The 23335-nt window shown below is 40.7% G+C and overlaps 2 protein-coding genes across 15 annotated transcripts in view; one reads left to right on the top strand and one right to left on the bottom strand.

Moving 5' to 3' along the window:
- The first annotated feature begins 46 nt into the window (after positions 1 to 46).
- kiaa1328 (KIAA1328 ortholog) lies at positions 47 to 15108 on the top strand. The gene is made up of 12 exons (XM_084348014.1): positions 47 to 136; positions 624 to 659; positions 752 to 1026; positions 1176 to 1276; positions 1415 to 1530; positions 6491 to 6615; positions 7908 to 8278; positions 8425 to 8643; positions 8862 to 8957; positions 9795 to 9880; positions 10149 to 10245; positions 14697 to 15108. The coding sequence occupies exons 1-12, from the start codon at positions 82 to 84 to the stop codon at positions 14923 to 14925; spliced, it is 1806 nt and encodes a 601-aa protein (XP_084204140.1). The 5' UTR covers positions 47 to 81; the 3' UTR covers positions 14926 to 15108.
- A 1587-nt stretch (positions 15109 to 16695) lies between these two features.
- celf4 (CUGBP, Elav-like family member 4) overlaps positions 16696 to 23335 on the bottom strand; it is a 93305-nt gene continuing 86665 nt past the window's right edge. For all 14 annotated transcript variants that reach the window (XM_084349332.1, XM_084349343.1, XM_084349338.1 and 11 more), the window contains one exon: positions 16696 to 20387. The gene's annotated coding sequence lies outside the window, so the exon portion shown is untranslated. The remainder of the gene's footprint in view (positions 20388 to 23335) is intronic.

Below are 23335 nucleotides of genomic sequence, written 5' to 3'. Positions count from 1 at the left end.
GTGTTCAGTTGAAGGAGAGAGGCGGGGCTACAATTCCTTAGCAACGCTTGGCTCTGTGGGAGCGGTGGCGGTTGTTTCAACATGGCGGCAGCAGCAACAAGAAGTGAAAATTCTGGGATATTTTGGATGAATGGCGGTATGCTTACTTTTGACAAACTACATTCGCTTTGTTGTCCTTTACTCATTGGTATATATCTTGTAGAAAGTTATAAAAGTTTTCGAAAGAATCTCACAAATGTTACTTTTTTGTCAATGCTAGAAAGTTGTTGTTTCTGAAAGGAAGTGAGACAGCTAGCTTGAAGTTAGTCAGCTAACGCGTAGCTAGTTAATTTGACTTTAACTTAGCTTATCTCATTTACGTTACATTTTATAAGGAAACTCGGTGTTAATAGTAGCAGTGTTTGCTGTACTTTTCAACCCTGTTAATATTCCGAACACGGCTGAGCTCACCGCAACACCAAGGCCATCTGCAGTAACGTTATCTAAATAGCGAGCTTTTGTTTTGCAGCTGAGGGCAGCAGCTGTCTGCGATGACCAGGAAACTGGCGAATTGTTGATTTGACATTTAGCTTTAGGAAGCACATACTTTAACAAATGTCGCTCTCTTTGACTTGTTCACACAGTGTCAGATGAGGAACAGCCTTTGGTGTTTGTCCCTGGTGAGTGTCAGTGACACTGGACAATTTCTGAACGCAGTGTGAGAGAATTGTGCGTCCTCATGTACACGTGGCGTCCTCTTCTTTTGGCTCAGGTGTAGATGGAGAGGTGAAGTCTAAGACTCCTTTCAGCGTTGGACCAGGCAACACCAGTACTTTCAGTAAAGGAGGTGTCAGGATGCGAAGCAGGCGTAGCACTGACAGCAAGAGTAACGCCGCACTAAAGAAAGGTGGCAAGAAACAGAGCCACTTCCAAAGTGAGCACTCTGGGGCTTACACCAAGGAGAAGGTGTCTGTCCATCACAGTGCTGCTGTAGCTTCAGAGCGCTCCCTCTCTCCACCCACTGGTACTTTTCATCCCTCGACAGAGGTAAACCATTTTTTGTTTAGGCTGTTTTTCTCTACCCTCCACGGATGTAAGATGAAATGTTTGAATATGGAGGAAAGCATATGGATAATCTGAATATGTACTGACTTTAATTACTAGCTTCTGTTTACATCTTCTTATACTTTGTACAGGAAATGTCTGAGACAAGCAGAGCTAAAAGCCTGGTCTGTTTGAAGGACCTCTGTCCTGAAGATAAGCGCAGGATTGCAAACCTCATCGAAGAACTAGCCAGGTAACCAGTAGTATATGCCACTGAACTCCAGGATAATGCCAAAGTTCAAATGAGTAGAACAATTTAAGGTGATACCTGATGAAATACTTAACTTGGTTTTCCCTTTTTCCTTTCACACATTTCTGTCTTGTTCTCCAGAGTGAGTGAGGAGAAAGAAGAATCGGTGCAGCGTTTGAAAGATGAACAGGAAAACTTTGAGCGCAAGATCCAGCAGCTGGAGCAACAGAACGTGGTCATAGCAGAGGAGAGAGAGAGTATCCTTTCAAAATATCTTAACTAACAAAAACACAGAGTTAGACTCTCTCACCCAACACTTTTTGCAGTGTTGGGGAAGGTAATTTGCTGTATTTGTCATTATGTTTTATTAATGAAACACTAGGGCATTTAGTGTGCTTTTTTCAAATAACAATACTGGGTCATAGCAGAACAGTGAATCAATGCACTTGACCCATGGTGGTTTAAATTCCTCGTTTTTAAGTCATCTGCTGATAACATGGCTATGTTTAATGATGAGATGATTGCCGTTGGGAACACTGTAGTGTGTGTAGCTACAGCTAAAGTAAAATGTGGTGCACTGTTATGATGAATACAGAGGTCCCTTGAGAATTCCAGGCTATGATTGGTTTGGTAGATGTTACCTAGATGTTTAAATTTATTTTAAAATTATGCTAGAATTTCATGAAGAGATGCACATAGCACCTGATTTTAAGAACTGGACTGATAGTGCTACAGTGGAGTATAACATACTGGCACTAACATTGTCTCATTCTTTAAAAAAGATCTTGGAGAAAATCTATTGTTTTAACCGAGAAAAATGTCAAAGTGGTCCAAAAAGGTGTTACATTAAACAAAAGGGATTTCACTGATTCAAGGGAAGGACTAATCAGCAAAATCAGTTGCTATAGTCTTTTGGTGGAATAAGATCTTGTTGCCAGCTGTCTGTGGTACACAGTTGCATATATCTGCAAGTTTAACAAATGTTTTATTTCAGGCTATATGGTTCGTTTTGCTTTTTGTGCTATTCCGTAAGAAAGTCTGTAGGGGGCAGTGTTGTCTTAGGTAAGGCCATGTACAGTGTTTGGCCAAGTACCTTCAATTTGATCCAAGAGACAAAGAAATAGAGCAGATTCATTTAAATTATTTGATGCCTGCTGCAGTTGTCTTTTCCAAGCGCTTGTAGCTTATCCACTGTTGTGCACAGAATCAATTTCATGGTTGGAGCCATGGCCCGAACCATCTAAATCATCTTATCATCCAAAGATGAATTTTGATATTTACTGAGAAGACTATGACTATATGCTTTCACCGGCATGTGCTTTTGTTACCCTCCCTAAATGTTGAATGTTAACTGCAGAATATCACTCAGTTCCTCCTTACAAAATGAGATCAGGTGGGTCACCAGCTGTTTTCCAGATTGTCTAGCATGAGGTTAAAGCTGAAATTTATACAGCGATAGTACGCTATTTATTACACCAAACAACCCTCCTACTGTCTTATAACAATTCCGCTCAGGTCAAATGAGAGCATGGCCAGCAGTCAATTTAGGTTAAAAACACTGCGAAATATGAAGAGTAATTGACCCGGCTGGTAAATTGCACGATTGGCAACGGCGGCGGGGAAAATTAGGAAAGCACAACTCAATTAAAGGCACTTTGGCTCGGAGACTTGGCATTTACACCAAACTTCTAAACTCCATTAAAAAGGTATTTGAGAGGAAAAAGTGTTTGGATCCAAGCACCTCAGGGGGGATAACGCAGTCTTTTTAAAAGTGCGTGCAAGAGTCATGAAGGCTGTTCTCAGGCATAAGGTTCCGGCACTTCTCTGAAAGGTTAAGGAGACACCAAAGGCAAACGCACTGAATGAGAGACTTGTCAAGTTTAATTCCATTACGCCTCGGCTTATCTTATCTAACCAAGATTCAGTGTTGTCAGGGGTATAAAGAATATAGGGCTATACCTTAGCCCCAAGCCACCGAGGATGAGAGGGAAAAGTAACCTTGATATTTGGGCTGTTCAGCTGACATTTGGAGACGACTGGCACACAGGACTGAATCTGTCTTTCAGATAGGAAGGATGCCTTTTGTACTTCAAGGCATGTTGGCATGGGCAGGCGACAAGGTGGCGTTACTAACATGGTGCACCGTGTCCAGAACAAGGCACAGCAGGTGCTACAGCTAATACCATTTATTGAGTTCAAACAATTGGAGGGAATCCTGAGGCCATGGAGAGAGGGGAATAACAGGCCTGTTAGGGTATGTCATTGAAAATGCTACATGTTGTGATAGAGGATTGCCAGAGCTAAATCCATTTTCCCCCTCCCATGTATTGGATGGATGACGTTTAGAATGTGGAAATCTGGTATTATCTAGTTGTTCTGTATGTGAAAAGATTGTTAGCTCTTTGTCTTTTTACAGATTAAGCTCCTAGTATCCCTTAATGTCAGCTCTGTGGGTATTGTCATGATCTAGTGTGGGTGTTGTGTATCTTCCCTTTATCCTAGGAATGAATGATGTGGTTGAAGCCGTGTGCCGTGTAATGCTTACTCTATTGATTAGAGGTGTTAAAAAACAAACTCAACTTAATTCTTGCTTTATTAAAGCTCTACCTTCTGACTACTGTGGGCACAGCTAAGAAATATGGCAAATGCTGCTTGTTGTTTGTATTTCCATTCTACAAAGCTAAACATTAGGAAAGTTTCTAACCATGAGTAGAGTACATTGAACCAATCAAAGGCTTAATGTGAAATTAATAATGCACAATGCCTTGAATCTAGAGTCAAGAAAGAGTCATCATTTAATCAAGTTGTTGTTGGCACACCTTTACTTCGTACATCATCTTGGATTTTTGGCTCTGTGAATTGTGGGTATGTGCTGTGTAAGTTTCTGTCTACAAAATGGGCAGTACATTTTAGTTGTCTTAGCAGTGAAGATGGCTGAGAATAGTTGTGATGAGGGTGGTTTTCTGTATGTTTGGTCTCAATTTAAAATGCATTTTCAAAATAATTGTTAGCTGACATGCAGAGTTATTTATTGGTTTATTGTGCGCCTTGCACTCATGTCTCTTCTCCAGATTCAGTAGTATTGAAGCAGTTATGTAAACTGTCTTCTTCTATTAATTCCCCATCATTGCCTCCCTACACTCACATTCATACACATCAGTCTCCGCCCCCGTCTCTCTCACATTCCTGCTCAGGCTCAATCTGTTTGGCACAGTGCGCTAAAGCAGGCTTTAAAATATGCCCCCCTCCTGTGCAAATTTGTTCCACCTTGAAGTGGATTTCATTATTTCATTTGAGCCCCAGCCTGACAGGGAAGTGAATCATTTTGACAGGCCCCGTCTGAAGCCTCTTCAACCCAAGCCCTTGATTCTGAGTATTTTTGGAGCAGGGGGGAGGAGTAAGTCATTGTTGGCACTTTGCAGCTCTGATGTAAACTAGGGGCTTGCAGAGTACTTGCCCCCCATTGGCTGGTGTCCAAGGCTGTGGAGGAAGCGTGTTTAGCGTGGCGACGGGCAGAGAGGTGGAATCTTATCAGTGTCGCTCCACTCGGTTCAGATTACCTAGCACTTGCTGTCCAGTGACTGTGTCAGTTTGTCAACACATTAACACACGTTACCTTCATTTATGACTATGATGCCGCAGTCATGTTGGACTTATAGTACAGATAAAATTAATGTGTGTATTTTGGTTTGTTGGTCCCTGCCATACCTGGTTTATATTCCAGTGTACTGTACGCTATATTTGTGTCTATTGGGAAACATTTGTTTTAGGCTTAAGAAAATCATATGGAAATAGTGTTTTATGCGAATAATTTGAAATATGAGCAGTGTGCATTTTTCGTCTCAACACACAACTCTGTATCTTGCTGCATAAACATATTCAGTATCTCCCCCTCAATACCCGTATTCATACTGCATAAATAGACCCACCAGCGCAGGTTTACATGATGTGATGTCCTTGTGATGTCCTTAAGCTTTCCATATAGAACTACTTCCATGGACATTATCAGTGCAGCGGTAGAGGAGCCGTAGTTAGATGGAAGGTTTCTTCACATTTTCCCGAATGTTTATGGAAGCTGCTGCATCGCATTTGTCTGGTGTCTGGCGCTCAATTCTAAGTCGTTCCCGCTCTCTTCTCTTTCCCTCTGTTTCATTTCCTCAGCCTGATTGAAGTCTTCTAACAACCAAAGCGTTTTCTTATGGAGTGTTCCGCCAACTATTCCTTCAATAAGACTCTACTTTGAACTTTGATTTTCTCTTTAAATGGGGGATTTTTTTGCCCAAACGAATGCTGAGAAACTCATCAGCTGGGGGAGTGGGGCCACCATCAATGAAAAGATATGACTTGGAGGAACACACTTTAAGGTCAGCTTGGGTGGGTGGGAGTGTGGGTACTACTTGCTTTATTGTAGTGTTTGTGTGTGGGCTGTTTACAGTGCAGGTGGGGGAATTTGTGCTCCTGTGTCTCGCTGTGTTTGTGCGTGTGTGTACTAGAAAGAGTCAGAGTGAGGTCGATTATTGAATGTGTGCGAGTGTGTCTGTGTGTAGTCTCTCCATTCTCATGCTCATTATCTTTGTATGTGCTGGTGTGGTGTGCTGCTGCCACTGTCATTAGTGGGCTCCTGAGGCGCAGCAGTAGTTCCGCTCCAGATTAGTTTTCTTGTGTCTGCCAGCTCTCTGTCTGGCAGATAGCCTGGCACGGCACTGCCCAGCTCAGCTCAACACAGCTTGGCCCGACCCAGATGGTGAAAGCTCTGTGCCACAACAACAACTTTGATTTTGCTGGCCTCTTCTCCCCCTCTGTTTTTAACTTTCCCGATCTCTCTACTTTTCTGGTCCAGTATGTAATTGATTGCAGAAACAAGGTTTAATTCAGATTGTCAATCTAGATCTAACATCTATCTTTTTTCCATTTAAGCTGCAAAAGAGAACTTTTTCCTAAGCTGAATGGCTATTGTGCACAAAGTTACCTTCTCTGTAGAGCCACACAGTTATTTCACTTGTAGAAGTCATGCAGTTGTAACACAGTCCTGACCGTTTTCTTTTTTACTTTGTAAAGCGATTTCCTTTAAAATTCTTATCACCTGCATCTCTTAAGGCCACACATCTTAATGGGACCCACGTTCAACTTTATCTCAGTCGGATCCATCCAATGTTCTGTAGTGTCAAGTTTACTTGTTGTTTAACTTCGTTAGTTACTTAACCCTTGATCCTTCAGGCATGCAGCAGCAGTACAGAGAGTGTCAGGAGCTGCTTGGGCTCTACCAACAATACCTTTCTCAGCAACAGGCCAAACTTAACCAGTCAATCGCCCAGCTCAGCCAGGAACAAGCCCACAACAAGGTAAGGTATGGGATAGAATGGCTGTGTGGTGGGTTGTAGTGAGTGCATCATGCAATGAAACATGACGTCCCCGTTCCCCCCTGAGCTTTATTCAGAGAACACCCCTGTTTGTCATCCTTCGGGCACAAAATCATCCAGTAGAAACATATGCAACAACACATTGTCCCATGGCCAAGTGCCATAATAAAAATTCATAACAAATCACTACAGAAGACTACTTCAGTCACCGATTCGATATGACTACAACATAGCGAAAACTCTCTCAAGGTGACACTTCAGAGGCGAAGACGCCTCTCTGGCTTCAGCCTCTGTAAGAATAAATGACTTGGCCAACCTCATTGTCCCGCGGTGGCTCTGAATAATGTGTGTTTGCCTGCTCTCTGACCCTCAGCAAATTAGTCACAATCTCTTCCCCAGTCAACTGTAAGATGGGCTTTCCTCCTTATGTTTATCTCATAATGTTCCTGACCTTGGCTTACCTGCCAGTTATGCTCAGTTGACAGTTGTCCTCTAAATCTTGTGGCCCCTGTCCAGTTTGCCGTTTTGAAGGATGATTTGCATTTGTGCTGCTATAAACCCCAGCCCTTCTCTAACACCATGTCTACACATGTTGCGTAGAGAAAGCAGCTTGTTCCCTGTCGGTGTCTGTACAGGATGTGTTCAGTTAAAGGTGGGGGATCTGGCCAAAAACTATTATCATGATCTATTTAATCGAAATCATGATCCATGATCTAAATAACAATATTTTTTCTCAGCTTTGAAATGCCCTGTCCTTGACCTAGTATGTGACCTTCTAACCCATTCACACATTAAAACAATACTGTATTAAAGATAGTTCTAGTTCTAACCCTTTTTGGCAGAAGCTCCATATCTGCCATGTATCTAGCTATAACTCAGGTTGCATTGCCCCTATGTTCAGGCACAGCTCTTTTGTGTACACAATCATTGTAGTAACGAGCTTAAAATGGAAGAAAGGAGACTCGTAGACTTAAAAGATGCTCCAGGTTGCGGTAACCCACATAAAGTGCAAGTGATATATGAGCTTGTGTTGAAAAGCTCTTGCAAGCACATGGTGAGAGTGTTTACTGCACATTGAAACATGAGCAAATTAGGCTGGTTAGTGACTCCAGTGTTGGTAAATTTGAATTTTGTAGCTCAGCTCTACATCAAGGTTTTATGGAGCAGTCTACCGTTTTTGGCTGAAATATTTTGGCTGAAATACTCCATCAGTTTTTCAGAGGCTGCCTAAATTGGCCAAAATGCATTCATTGTCCTCTTTGTTCTCTGTCCAGGTGCTCAGTTGTGAGGAAGCCCCCAGCAGAGCCTCTACTAGCAAAGCTAATGGCTCACTCTTTGATGGCTCATACCTCAGCCTTGCTGCTGCTGGAGCACGGCAGCCACAAGTGCACAGGAGTGGTGGTGGTGTTCGAGGAAGAGCAGCAGTGCAAACCTTTAGCAACCCTGCTTCTCCTCCCTGTGTTAGTGAGTTCAGTCCAACCGATGGGGCGATCAAACAGCATAGGAGTCAGAGAAGGGAGTGCAGGGAGCCACACTCCAGTTGTGAGCACTGCCAGTGCAGTGGTCAAGACAGTGGCTATGGAACACAGCAGCGGAGAAGGGATAAGTGCCACCATGACACCTTTAACCCAAATGAGTATGAAAGGTACAGTAGTACTCCACACAGCTATGATCTATTATCCCTCATGATTACATTACTTTCCTGTAGTTTTAATTAACTTGTGCATTTTATGGACACAAACAAGAAGAATGGTAGGATATAAAGCAAATTAATTGTATATTTACACATAGACTCCACAGTGCGAATGCCATTCGCGCAGGGATCAAGGAAGACCTGACTAGGCCTCTGCTGGGTCATGAGGACTGGGAGGAGAAGAGGCACCAGCTGCTGCTGCAGAAGATGCAGTTGGAGATGGAAAGAGAGAAGCTGCAGGCACGGCTGGCTGAGCAGGAGGAGAGGCTCAACAGACAGAACAAGCAGATACAGCAGTCGCGTCTGGAATATAGCAGGTAGAATACTAAAAGTCAATAAAGAAAAATGAACAGTATTTGGTAACATTTCCAGCGTACATTTCGGGGATTAAGTAGCTAGTTGCCAGATAGGTAGTTACTTCTATCCAAGGAGCTTAGTCCCATTTTTCTGTGTCCTTGTACTACTTCAGTGTCGGTCATTGCAGACTGGCAGAACCTCAGTCCATTCTCTTTTTCTTCTCCTTTATTCTCGGTAGGTTTCGACAAGCTACTCAATCTGATCTCAGCAGCTCAAACACAGGAAATGGAGAGCCACAGCTGGAGGGCCCTTCCCATCAAGATTTAACCTCCCGGTAAACCAACTAGACCGCTAGAAAGAAAGACAGAAACTCAAACTGAAACTACTCATTCACTCACCTCTTCTCATTTCTCAGTTGTACATTCTTCACTCTTGTCCTCGTCTCATCTCCTCCTGTTGTAGTCCCTCTCACATGACATGTGGGTGGAGGAGGCAAGGAACAGACACAGGGAAAGAGAAGTCGGGGCAAAAGGGATTTGACAAAATGACACAGCCATGCTTCAGAGCCATATTTCAAAGCAACATCAATTAAATATGATTGTGTGGCACAGCTGCATCATCTGTCCATTGTTTTGTTATAGCCTACTGCTGTATTTTATGATCTCCGTCAGATGGGCATAACAACTGATATATTTACTTTTAATTCAATTCACAACGTGGCATATTGCGACATAAGTAACATCAAGGGCAGAAAGTTTGATGCGTGTTTGATCACCTTAAATAAATTATAGAACTTATGAATACAAAATAACACATTCGTGGACTCCTGCTCCCACCATGATTTGTATATTCTAGCTGTCTCTCTAGGCTCTTTTATCTCACAGGTGCTAAAAAACACTTCAGCAAGGGATAGACTGTTGCATCCTTGCTCATAGCTCCTCCAGTGAGCCTCCTCTCTCCTGACTCCTCCGTCCTTGAGGAGCATTTTGGGAATTGATCCTTCAATATGGCGCGCTGAGATTGCTTTCCGGGTCACAGGCACAAAATAGAGACAAAAGAAGAGCCTGCTCTCACTGTCAAATACACACATACAGTATATGCACTGATATATTCACCTACTCAAGTCACACACAGAAAAGCCAGCTTAATATATTTTGTCTCCGGTCCACAGTGTGAATGAAGATGCAGAGGGACATCCTGCAGGACAGAACTTGCATGAAAAACACTCTGTACCTGCTCCTCCGGACAATGGCAATGGTAAGCTTGTATTTTCAATGTATCAGAATGATGTGCTCACTGTTCTACACACAGAGGAACATCTCAGCTCAAACATATCATTCTCAAGGTTGTCCAGAGTTTAATTTACTTCAAACGGTTTTTATTTTAGTACATTCATATGCGTGTAGAGCTTTGATAAAGGATTCTATATCATAATGGTAATTTCTAAAACTGTCTTCCCTGCGGTGCCCTCAGCCTTCCTGCTCTTACTTCTAATATATCACTTCTTTCTTGGATTTTTCAACAGGGGCCTCAGAGCGGTCCAGAAAGGACATGGCCACGTCTCCTGCAAGCCTGAGTAAGCCCACCTCAGTGTCTGTGATTCAAAAGACCCCTGAGGCCAGGTAACACATTTTACTGGACATTAGTGACACATTTGTTAAAGATTATTCTAATAGCTTTTAGACACAAGAAGCATTATAGTGCAGTTTATTATGCTTGATAAACGGCAGCACTACAGGAATCATGAAAGTATTAGCTAACCTAGTAGAATTAGTTTTCAGAAAAACAGCCTGTGTGCAGTAATGTGACGGAGGAGTTCCAGCCAAAAGGGTAGATTGCTCATTGAACAACAATGAAAAACAGCAAAGTTAAGCACATGAAGGATGCTGTTTCAGAAAGGCACAAATCTTTTATCTGTGCTAGTTTGAAATTCTAAATGGAGCTTTCTTCAGGACTAACTGGGCTTCTTTACTACAGGAAAGTCTGAGTGAGTTTCTCTGTAGGCAGGCCGCTCCTGTCTTGTGGGGAAGATTATTTGCATGCTGTCAGGGCTGCAGTATTTTATTTGTTCTCTATGACCTCTTAAGGCAATTGATGTTTTTTCCCCTCTAGAAATGCAAACGATATTGAAACGCATAAATATAGTATAAAATTTGAATCTCGATGCTTATTCCTGGGCTTTGCAGTTGCTGCACCGTTAGAGGCTAAATGATGTCTTCTCTTAGTCTAGCTAACTTTTTGAGCTGTAAGAAGCTAAATGAAGCTTTTTACCGGGCTAGCTAGCGCTGCGGCCAGCCTGTCAGGAGACATGCTGCGTTCCATTAGTCGGCCTAGCAGGGACCCTGCAGCAGGTGTAATTGAACAGACTTCTGGATGCACACATTGCCCTCCCTTCTCTCTCTGCCACAGTAATGAGACAGAGAAAGCAAGTGAGGGAGAGATGTTAAAAGTGTGTTTGAGGGTGAGTGAGGGGGTGAGAGCATTGGATAAAGTGAGAAATGGGAAGCGAGGAAAGTTAGAGCAGGCTGAGACGGATAGAAATGGAAATGGTAAGAAAGACGTAAGAAGGGAGAGGGGCTTTGAGGACAGGAATGAATCACTTACCTAAAAAGGAGAGGACATTCATTAACTTTTTTCTTATACGCTCTTACACAAAATGGTAATTAACCCGACTGTGAGTCTTACTGTGTGTGTGTGGGCGTGCATCTCCCTTCATCTGTGTGAGGACTTCGAAGTTGCTGTGGATCTGCAAAAAAATATCAGATGCTGGGAAGCAATTTGTACCAGTGTTGCTGCACACCTTTTATTTTTTCAAAATTATTCCGAAAATATTTTCTTGCATAATGTCAGATTTCTTTTTGTAAAAGTGGTGCTTGTTAGGAGATGCAGTAACAGTAACACCCCGCCCCCACCACCACCAGCACCCCCACCCCCACCTTGCCCTTAAGAATATTTCTTCAAAACAGCTCAAAGTTTACAACTTTCAATAAGCAACTCTCAAACAAAGCAGTGCACGGTCCAAGTTGAACTGTGAGCTCCAGCAGATGCCCATTAATTCCAACAGGGGACCTCGGCTATCAGATCTTATTACCATCCATTTACACCTCCAAAGCCTATTAAAATAGTTGGACTCTTTCCTACACACTGTGAATTTTTTTTTACCACCAATAATGAGGAAGTCTGCCTCTCTGATGTGCATCTCTTCAGACAGTTGTAATCCTCGGGTAATCCACTGATTTGGATTAGACATATGTCTTTTTCTTAGATGGCGTCCAAAAACATCTTCGCATGAAAATAGTTGGAAAAGATAAATAGAATAAATTGCAGTGAAATGAAAGAGACAATACAGTATGTTGTGGTTTGCTCATTTTACAACAGTTGTGCCCTGTATTATTGCCATAAATATGTTATTGTAGCCTGTAAACATAGAAAATACACTGACTATTGATTTCTGAAGTTTCTTCCCTTATGCAAGCAAAAACGTGGAAAATGAACTGCCGTGAATATGTTTGAAAAAGCCCTATAGAAAAGTCTACCCCACTGTGAGATTTGGCATGTCACCTGCACCCTTCTCTTCTACTCGGCAACAAGATGCCCCTCGTGACCATCTTAATCTTAACCAATTCAATCTTGATGTGCAAATTGCAAAACGAAGCTGGGGTTAACATTAAGTGACCTTCTTAATCCTTTCATGAATCCTGTGCTAGTTAGTAATGAGACAGTTCCAGCGCACCCCACCCATCTCATCTCCATCCTTCCTGCCTTCGCCCGCCTGCTATTGATTGGTTGGGAAATTGACATGCGGGATATACGCAGTGGCCATTATAGGTTTTTTATCTTACTGTTTGGACTGCAAATGAAAAGGGGCGCCGGGGCGAGACGGCTATCTTTAATGAAAGAGAGGAGCCAAATAAGCAGTGAAAGTTACGAGTGGGGAGAAGGCGGTGGCGAGCGTAGGTAGGGGAGTTTTGTGGAAATTTTATTGTATTCAGTATAGGTGCACTGGGAGACCAATTTTTTTTATTACACTCAGAATGGTACACATCTTATGTGTTCAAAGGACTTGGAAAGTATTTGAAGGCAGAATGCTTTACCACAAATTTCAGAGTCTTTATGAAAAGACATCTTTGATTTTTACACATAGGCTCACAGAGAATTATATTTGTCATTGAGTAGTGTTTCTGTGTGATATCAATAAAATACTGTCAGAATCAACAACCTGCAGCAACTTCACTCCCCAATGCTTCTTTTTTGTTCTACTAATAGTATTTAACAATACTTGAATGTTGGAAATGCAGCATTAAAATGACCCAGCATCCCCAGCCAATGTCTTAGTTTTTTTTAACAATGAAAAACTCATGTTCCTGCTACTGTTGTCAATGCATTTCATTTGTTTTCTCTATGCATGTAGCAGTAAAATAGATTTGCAAGGTTCTCCCTTCGGGGATATTAATATCGAGCAGCAATTCACATCTTTACCTCACACAAACCGGAGCCAAGAAATGAAGTTCTTTGTTGCACTGTACACCCCTCTGAAAATCTATTGGCATTCTCTCTAGCCCTCATGCAATCTCTGTGCCACCCCCCCTCACCCTACCCACTACCACCACCTCCCCCTACATTCCTGCCCAAACTGTACCCCTACCCACCACACTCCCCTTGTTATAGATTGTGACCGCCGGTAAGTGATGCATTATTCATTACCAACATGTCGTTTGTTGATGGATGGCTGTTTGAGAGCCCTGTCCGTTAAATAAATCAACAAATAAAAATGCAAATTCTCACATTTCGAGAGAAGGAACCCAGCCAAAGTCCCTCCCCCACGTTCCCTTTTCTGCCTTCCTCTCTATCCACAAAGCTGCACTCGCTCCTAGTCTCTCTTACAAGCAAACACACACATTCACTGTCGCTCATGCTCTCCCCCTCTCTCTTTCTCCGTTGCTGTTGACAGGCAGGAGACCAAATGAGGAAGACAGATTTACTTACTTGAGCTTCATTCTCTTTTTTCATCAGTTATCATCCCTCGGCTGACTTAACCCTCGTTCACTTTCTCCCCCTCACGCTCAAACGTGTGCATACATTAGTTCATGTTGCTAAAACAAAATCTAACCTCTTCGAAGCTTTTCAGCTACTGATGCACGCTGCCTCAAGTTGGTGTTAAAACATGACATATCAAGGTCTATAGTTACGTGTGGAGGAACACTGATTGGAAGTTCCACCAGCGTGTCTGTCTGCTGACCACCCACATGCATATCAACAAGTACACGGCAGAGATCGCCCTTACCTGGGAGAGAGAGCTGTGTGCGGAGCGGCGCGATGCAAATCGATGCAGCTTTAAACGAGCAGAGAATTATGTTAGCAACATCAGTGGAGCGTGCTTTAAAGAATTCATGTTTTGTATCTGGAATGGCCGTCGTTCGACTGTGTATACACTGAATAATTTATCAAGCCAGCCAGACTGAGGGATTGAATCTCTATTAGCTTAATCTCCCCCGTTTTGGTTTATTTATTTCACTGCACATTCCCTCATTTCTATTCCAGGGGAGAAAGCACCGGGTTCTCTCCCTCTTTTTCTCTCGCACCTGCAAGAAACTGTGTTTTTCTGCCGGGACGCCCCAGTGGTTTTGACTTGTTAACGCTGCTTGTTAGGGTTCAGTAGACACTTCAGGAAGAAAGATTTTGTTAACACGTCGAAGAGAGATTTGCTTTCATATTGTCTGTGTTAACAAGTGAAAGGTGACTGACAAATATTTCAGTCCAAGCGTTGGGCTCCACCTAGACTTTATCCTTGTGCATGTCTGATGTTGGTCCCTTGGCTTGCACCTTCTCTGCTTAATATTGACGGCACGCATGTAACTGCTGGTCTTTGTGTGCATTTCCCTCTAACAATGAAACAGCACAAGGCTACTCATTTACAACGTTGTCTGTCAACAGGACTCCACTGGGTTCTGTATTATAAATGTAGAAATGCAACCTTTGAAACAAGCAGAGCTTACATGTGGGGAAAAAAGAAACTATGAAACATGAAACAACAACAACAAAAAAACCCCCAAGTTTTACTTATGTTTTTCAGGTTGGACTTTTCTGTGGTTGAGTTATTGGATATCTTTAGTCCGATCTCCGCACCTGAACTAAGCAAGCAGTCCACTCGTAGACCCAAAACCTTGCAACGGAGGTCGACCCTCACTGCCCATAAACCACTGGGCAGAACCCTGCTCACCCCTGCTGGGCCTTATCGTCAGCATAACCAACAGGACCTGGAGGAAAGCCAAATACTGGAGGATATTTTCTTCATTTGTTGACAAGGAAGAAAATGGGAACCGAAAAAAATAACACTTGATATTCACCTGTTTGCTCTTGATTTTTTTTTTTTATGTCTTACATTTAATTTCCAATTGACATTCTAAACCAGAATGATCATGATGTTGTAGCTTGTATTCTTGTTATTCTGTGGTTTTAATACAAATAAACATATTTATTCAGAATTGGTTCTGCTTCTGGTTTGTAATTGATGTCTTATGTTTCCACTGCAGAAAAACTGTCTGCCACTGAGCTATGTTGATTGTCTGAGAGGATCCTTGCAGCATTAATGGGAACTTAACTTTATAAAAGACAATTGAGAGTCTGTTAGTTTGATTATTATGACTAAAATGAGTCATGCTTAAATGATAAAAAAACGGGATAATTTGATAATTTCATACTCAACGTCAGATCTTCCCACAAAATTTCCCAGAAATCTGTTCATATGTTTTTGAGATGAGCTGTTGATGACGGGTGAATGGACCTTCTTCGAGGAACTAATGGGGACAATTGTGTGGGTAATGTCTTATTCATACTTTGTCAGCAATTATGACACAACACAGGACACGTTATTCTAGACTGTGCTTTATTATTGGGCTAAGCTGAGACGCATCATTCATTTTAAAATTACAAAAAAAGAGTTCAGGGGACCAGAGAATGGTGCAGTCTGGAGAGACGGGGGCGGGAGCCTAAAGCGCACTGCCCAATCAGAAGCTGAGCTCATCAGGAACCTGGCAAAGCTTTAATATGCAACATTCATTTCCCCACCCTCCATATGTGCTGAAATTGGGAAATAGATTTCCAGAATACTTTGAAAACCATATGAAGTAAAATGAGATTCTAGCAACACTACTGAGCTTTAGAAACAAAACCACTGATAAGAACACTGAAATAAAATGATAGTAACTCAATATTTCTTGATGAGATAGTGCAGTTTTTCATTGAATTTTGCTCTTGGTAGAACACATCAGTTGAACAAGATCAGAGCTCTGTCAAACAATAAAAAGCAGGATGGTGATATGAAAATAGGAGAAGGAGGGAAAAAAGTAAAAAAAAAAAACCCAAACTGGCATTTTATGCAAGCAGTTAATGATTAGCAATTCACCAGTCATTAGCTCCTTGCATCTTAGCAGCAGTTTAAAATGACCTCAAGGCGTATCCTCTGTTGTGATTACATATCGGATTGAACAGTTGGTTTATGAGGGAGTGTTTAACTATGAATTTTGTTTAAAGGTTTCAAAATGGAAGCAAATAGTCCTGAAAATGAAATAAATCCTCCAACAACTTTTTGGAACAGAACAATATGAATTTGTAAGGCTTTAGTATTGTACTGCATCATTTTGAATGGTTGGTCAGCAACAGGAAAATGTAAAAATCAATCTTTGTGGTTGTTAAATTCAGAGATTGCCAATACTTTACATGGTAATTTGTGATGTGAGCACTTACAAGCAAACAGATCAGTGGCAATAATAGAGCTCAGATCTTGTATCAAACGGCACGAATAAATAAATACATAAACACAAATAAATAAATAAATAAATAAATAAATAAACGCATAAATAAATGATTCAAATCTGTCTTTGACATCACTTGGTCAATAGGAGCATTTTTTCTCCATCATCAAAGAAGTGCTGAAGGCATGGTCCTGCAGACAGGAACAATGATCATCTGTGGACCACAACAGTGGCCCATGCATGTCATATAAAAACTATTTGGTCACGTACCAACTCATAGAAAAATAATGCCATGAAAGCATGCATATTATCTCCGACATGACTTATAAATAAATATCTAAACAAATCGATAAATGAATAGAACCCATCAAAGTATTTTTTTTTTTTATAAAATAGGTCAATGTATGTCTAAGCTCTAACTGAGGTCAATGCTCTCCCTGACTGTATTCTGGATAAATGCCATGGTCAGGTCCTACAGTTTGTACCGTATCCTAGCGACTATTTTTTTTGTACCTGGTTTTATTGAGCATTATCATGTTTTCATTCATATATTTTTTTTTTTTAAGTATTTAAAGTACTTTATCCAGTCCTTGTAGATAGAAGTAAAAGTCCTATAAAATATGCAAACCTATGTACAGAGGAAAACAGAGCAAAAAAAGAAACAATTTACAGTATATTCATCGGTTTATGTATATATTTATATATATATATTTATATTCAAACTTCTGCTCTGTTTCTTGTTGTTTTTGAACCACTTTGTTTTACTTTTCTCATGTAAACTTGCAGCTTAAAGTTGGAGCAAATGAAGAAGAGGTGCTTGGCACTCTAGTTCCCGTTGTTCTGCTTCCTCTCTCCGTATTTCACACGACTTGAAAACATGGGCTAGGTGAAAGACATGAGTGATTGCTCAAACAAACCGTTAGAAAAGCACAGACCGTGTTGACACCTTTTTCAATTTTCTCAGAGCGGCAGGGGGCAGTCAAAGAGGGCACACAGTGTGGCGATCAGGGATACCAGACATGTGACATTTAGCTTCAGATGTTATTGTTAGCTCAAAGGCAGCTCAGGTGGATGTACAGAACGTTTTGTACTAACCGACCACGGACGCTGCCAGAGCAGGATGGTCATCTGGTTTGCACTGTACGCCATGCTCAGGGCATTGTTATGTGGCACACACACAAACAGTAGCGTCCTGGGATGTGTAGCGGTGGCGTCTTTTAGCCTCAGTGGATTTGGAAGGTAAATGTTAAATTATTCAATCTGCTAAAAAGGTTAGAGACAGACACTAGGGAAACGGCATAATGAGCAGTTTATAGGAAAAACTAGTAACAGCACCCAACAGGAAGCATTGTCTTCCGAAGTGTCATATAGCCTTATAAATATTCATATATATAAATATTCATTGAGTAATCTCCACCAGCTGCATATTTGTTGAATGCAGGATCCAATAAATCCAAGTCTGTTGACCTTTTGCAGGTATATTGTAGGTGTTCAGACCATTTTTGTAGACTATTATGAGAAACTGTATGCTAAAGCAATATGAAACCAGCCTCAGTGATACAGCAGTTGTAATGGGTAAATGGCTTTTCACACTTATTGCTTCACTGTACAGTTTCATTATGCTTTTTATGTTTATATTTTATTGTATGAGGACATATAACATAAGGCAATATAACATCTTCTAAAGGATATGCTTCATGTCAAGTATTATACCAGCAGAGAGCCACACATTAACTGCTGGATGGGAAAGTACATAAAACCTCCCTTATTCTGTTCAGTGGGAAGCTGGCTCTCTAATGAGAACATATTCATCAATGTTACATCACCTTCATAACCATTAAAAACCTAATGTCAGGTCCAATAAGCTCAATAGCTTTTCTTTTTTCAAGCCACGTCATGTCAGTCGTAACCCTGAACTTTACCCTAGTTTGACTCCAACCAGTGGATCGTAGTCACAGGTGCCCTGCACACAGCTTTGATAGTTAGTACCTGTGCTAACAGGTTACCTAATGCCCGCTTTTATCTGAAGTGTAGTTGCGTGAGTCTACAATAGTTCTAAATGCATTTTTTTTTTTCCAAAGACATCGATGGACCAAGACTGGTCGGACGGTTTGTTATACTGGACATGCACTGAAGCTCTCTACACGGCTGAGAAATGATATGGATCTGGCTGTAGTTTTGACATCATAATAGCGCGTTGGCTGCTTGCAGTAGTGTGTATTCAGTTTTTTTTTTTTTTCTTCTTCTTTGTTTTCTGAGAGCACAGTGCTTGATGGCAGATTCTGCAGGTGACAAGGCACACCTTGACATGGTGACAGCCCATACGCTACATGCACTTTACTGAATGCAAAAGAGAGCAAGGGTTGTGAGACGTATTCATTTTGGTTCAAGTTTCAAAGAGAAGTTTGTGTGTGTGTGTGTGCGTGTGTGTGTGTGTGTGTTTGTGTGCGTGTGTGTGTGTGTAAGCTCAAAAGATATGTTTGGAATAGAGTCGAAGATAATTGTCCTTTTCCTCTAAAATCATTTAGCCTGATTCTCTTAAAGCCTGCTACTGAGATGTGGCTTTTTGCATTTTCAGATAATATTTACACCGTATGTGTGTGTTTTCTCACACATGTATCTTTTAGCATTATATTGTGTGTCGGCATATAGGTAATCAGAGATAGGAATGCCTGCAGTTTTGGGAGCTGCCAGATTTGCGATTCTTCCCAAGCAGAGCAATGTTTCAAACTCCAGCTAAAATCTACAAAAAATTACAGCTCAACATAGTCAGTAGCCGTTCTATATACAGACACACATATATAAAATATGTGCATATAAATACATATATTTGTTTGTGATTAATATCTATTTATCCATATATACTGTATATATGAATACATTTGCTTGAATGCTTGTTATACATATATATGTACTGCAAATATAAACAAGTTCATATATTTCAAACGTTTCTGATGTTATTCTATCTATGAGGTTAGGATGTCAAGTTAAAAAAGATAAGGCTGTGATACGGAGCAGCCCCTCCCATGCACTCGCCATCCCTCCCAAGACAAAATGAGAAGAGAAAAAAATAAACATTTTGAGTAATTGTAAACTAGCGAAGTGAGAGACCCCATTTGGTCATCTGAAATAGTTTTGCCTGTATTCAAAAAGCATATCAGCAATATATATGTATATATATACATGTGTTGTATATATTCGAAATGTACACTTCTTTTAAGTGCGACCCCTCAACCAGTTAACACTGACTGAAAGAGATGCAGTGGTCCGAGTATAATAGAGCTACAAGTCCTCAGCAATAAAAATGTTTGGTCTTTTGGTCCCTAAAACAACTAAGGAATGACAGGTAAGACTTCCTGGAGACCGTTGCTATGGCTCTCCTTGGCAACGGTATCCCCTGGAAACGGACAGGCACTCCGAGCTAAAGATGGCCGTCCCAAATCGAAGCCAATTTGTGTCCTGAAAATATCACATTCCCTACTTAAGTTCCCTCTTCGAGAATTTCTTGTCCCTTCTTGTTTCAAGTCTTATAAATTGGTCTTCAAAAGTCAATTGCCCCAAACTCAAACCATCTTACAGAAAGATCTCCTACGGCAATCCTCTATTCAGTTTTTAAAAAGTTTTGTTCTTGTTGGACTTTTGACATCCATATTCCCTTTAAGAGTTCAGCGGGGTTGGTCATTGTAAGTAGTTTCTTTTACTTTGTTTTCTCATTGTTCAAGTAAAAGTTTTTTGTGGTCCAGAAAAGGTAGCTGTCATTCAAGCAGGGTTTTGTGGGGAAGGAGGTGTGTATATGTGTGCAGAAGAAAAAGGTCCTGGGGCTAACCAGGCTGGTACAAATTCTCTCTGAGTTCCAAAGTTTTAGTACATCCAAAAGGAGGTGTCCTTGACTCGGTCATCGCTCTCTCTCTCTCTCCTCTGTTTCTGAAGCAGCCTCAGTGGTCCAGATGTTGAGTTTGCACTCAGTGGCGGGTAGCAAGAAGTCAACATATGATTCAGCTCAACAAAACCTGGAAAGCACAGAAGAAATAGAAAAACATTTCAGTCACGTAATGAGTACAAAAACTAGACAAGTAGACTGGACCATTTCATGCACATCACAATATTGTAAAGCATATAAAGTGAGGAGGCTGGACGTTTTTAGGCATGCTAGCAACATGACTCCAGGGATGGCAACGTTGATCTAATCTGATTTTGTGCAGACATTCGTGGTCCCCAGAGGATGAATCCTACAAACTAAGGAAACCACGACATTTCTTCTAACGCCACAATGGGGTTGGCATTTTGAGATTTTAGTGAAATATCTCACATTATGCATGGATTGCCATGAAATTTTGTTCACATGTTCGTGATCCCCAGAAGATGAATCCTAATGATTTTGGTGATCTTCTGGACCAATTCTATTGTGCCACTAGCAAGTCAAAGCTTTCACTTATTCACTGAAATATTCCAACATCTACAGGATAGATTATGAGAACATTTTGTATGGACATCAATGGTTCAAGGTGGTGCAGCTCATGACTGGTGATCCCAAGACATCTCCTCTAGTGCCACAATGAGGTTGACTTTTTATGGTAGTTCTGGCAACTATTGAATGGATTGCCATAAAATTTTGTACAGCCATTTATGTTGAACTTTGTATCAAGGGCCTTCATCAGGTCAAATGTTTAATTATCCAATACTGGGATATGACCACCTATCTGCAAAACTTATGACATTCCCATCAGTCTCACTTTAAACTAACATGGTAACCTGAATCACTTCATTTTAATCAAAATCAGCATGTTAACATTAGGCTCAATGCCCTACAATAAAGACTGTATTCATGAAAACCAACACAACAACACTGTCTAAAGCCACAGATTGGTGAGCAGTTTTCCTTTTTCCGTCGTCATCTCATGGTTTTAGGAAGGCCAGCCTCTTATATTATTTTATTTATTGATGCAGTGTTTTGAGAGAATTAATATTTGAACTAGGTGGTGTTAGTAAGACTTTATTTATTGAAATAGTTTTATTTTGAGGCAGTGATAGCCTACTGCCAGTGCCGCCTTGATTCTCCTAGACATGCAATTGAGCCTTGTTCTTGCCTGGAGATTTTTCAGTGAAGTGCTTCATAAGTTGTTGTTTTTTTACCAGATTTGCTGTGGACTTGGTGGTGTTAAAGAGCACAAAACAAAGATTGTGTGTATATCCTTCTTAAGGATAGAGATTTGTGCTGATATGTAGTCATGCAAGGTTTTATTGTTATGTTGTAAACGTGACAATGCATCTCAGGCGATGTTGCAGAGAAACACAAAAGTAATGTAACGAGTAGTGTAGCAAATTACTTTCTACATAGAGTAGTAAGTAAAGTAATGCATTATTTTTTAAGTCATAAGTAATATGTAATACATTATTTTTTGGAAAACAACACCAACACTTTTGCTAAATACAGGCTCACAGAGCTACTAGCATGGCTGTTGCTCTTACAGTTTTTGCTTAATGTTGTTAGTTGTGTGTTTGACTGACTGATACAATTAGACACACAATTATTTGCTCTAATTGTATGTCTAGTTGTTTTGTTGTTGTTGTTTATTTACTTGGATCTCTGTTAGACAATTCAAATAGACAGCTAGTCCTTGGCATAAACAAACATTTATTACATAAGAGACAACATGTCTGATTACATTATTAACACAGTTAAGTAAGTTAATCAGGGAAATATTTCTTTTTAATTATTATTTTTTTGGACACTCTTTCTTTTACTATGTTAAAAGCAGTTATAACATCATTCCTTATGTGTCATCCTTTATTGTATTTACAATAGATGGAGCAGTGGAACATATTCATAAGACACCTGGCTCTCTAAAGCATCTTCAGCAGCACTAAGACTCTGAGGTCTGGTATGGATAAACAAAGATAATTTTTGCCGAGACAATTTTGAAAACAAATCAGTGCTCATCCTGCAGTGAATTAATTTAGCTCCCTGGCAGTGACGCTGTTGTAATCTCCAACGTGATAAACAATTAAGATTTTTCTTTTTTGTTTTTTAAATATTTAAATCAAACTGTTTAATCTTGTTTTTGAAATGATGAAGGGATTTTAATCAGGACACACCTCAACTCTCATGTGTCATTATAAGTTAAGCATTACTCCAGCTTGCTTTCTGAGTAATGAACTTATCAGTCTGATGAATCTGCGCAATGAAAGTCAATGTTATTATATTTGGATATAATATTGATAAAAGTGAGAATGCAGTGCAAAAGTGCAAAAAGCGTGTGTGTGTGTGTTGGTTGAAATTTCTGTTAAACTGTCAATCTCATACAGAAAGAGTAGAAAATCTAAACGAGATGTTTTCTCTGGCGTTCTGGGGGAAATGTTTTTGTATACTAAAACTAATGGTCCCACATAATTTTGTGACACGTTCATATGAGATCGCACTATTCCTCCTGCAGTGATTTGCCTCGGGACAACGTCTGCTCCGGTTCAGTTAGTTTGTGAGTGGGTGATAAGTTGCCCTTGAATGAAGTCATCAGTGGTGAATGAACGACACAGCCTAAACTCTCCATCACACAGATGAAGGGAGGAGACAAAGAGGAACAGCACAATTACCCGCCTGAGGGGTAATAAATGCCTCTCCCTTGGAAGCAATTCCTTCCCCTGTGCAACACACTGGACCATTTACCAATTATCTTTTACCTACAGGGTAACATACAGGGTCACTTACTGTAAAGCTGTTCTGCAAATAGAGGAGGCTACATGTAAGTAAATGCTGCTACAGCTGCTGCTGCAAACTGAGTGTAATATTTCTATCAGTGGCGTGGGACAGGGCTTAGATTCTCATACCAGTGTGACGGTAGTGAAATATTCAAAATGTTTTATTCTTAATAAACTGTCAGTCATCAAATTCTAGACATTACAGAAAGTGAGTCACAATGAACGGTGGAATTAACATTTATAAATGTGTACTTGAACTATC

This window comes from Pagrus pagrus (genome assembly GCF_965226575.1).
Source record: "Pagrus pagrus genome assembly, chromosome: 3".
Classification (NCBI taxonomy): Eukaryota; Metazoa; Chordata; class Actinopteri; order Spariformes; family Sparidae; genus Pagrus; species Pagrus pagrus.
Note: the sequence above shows the minus strand (reverse complement) of the source record. Positions and strands in the feature narration are given on the sequence as shown.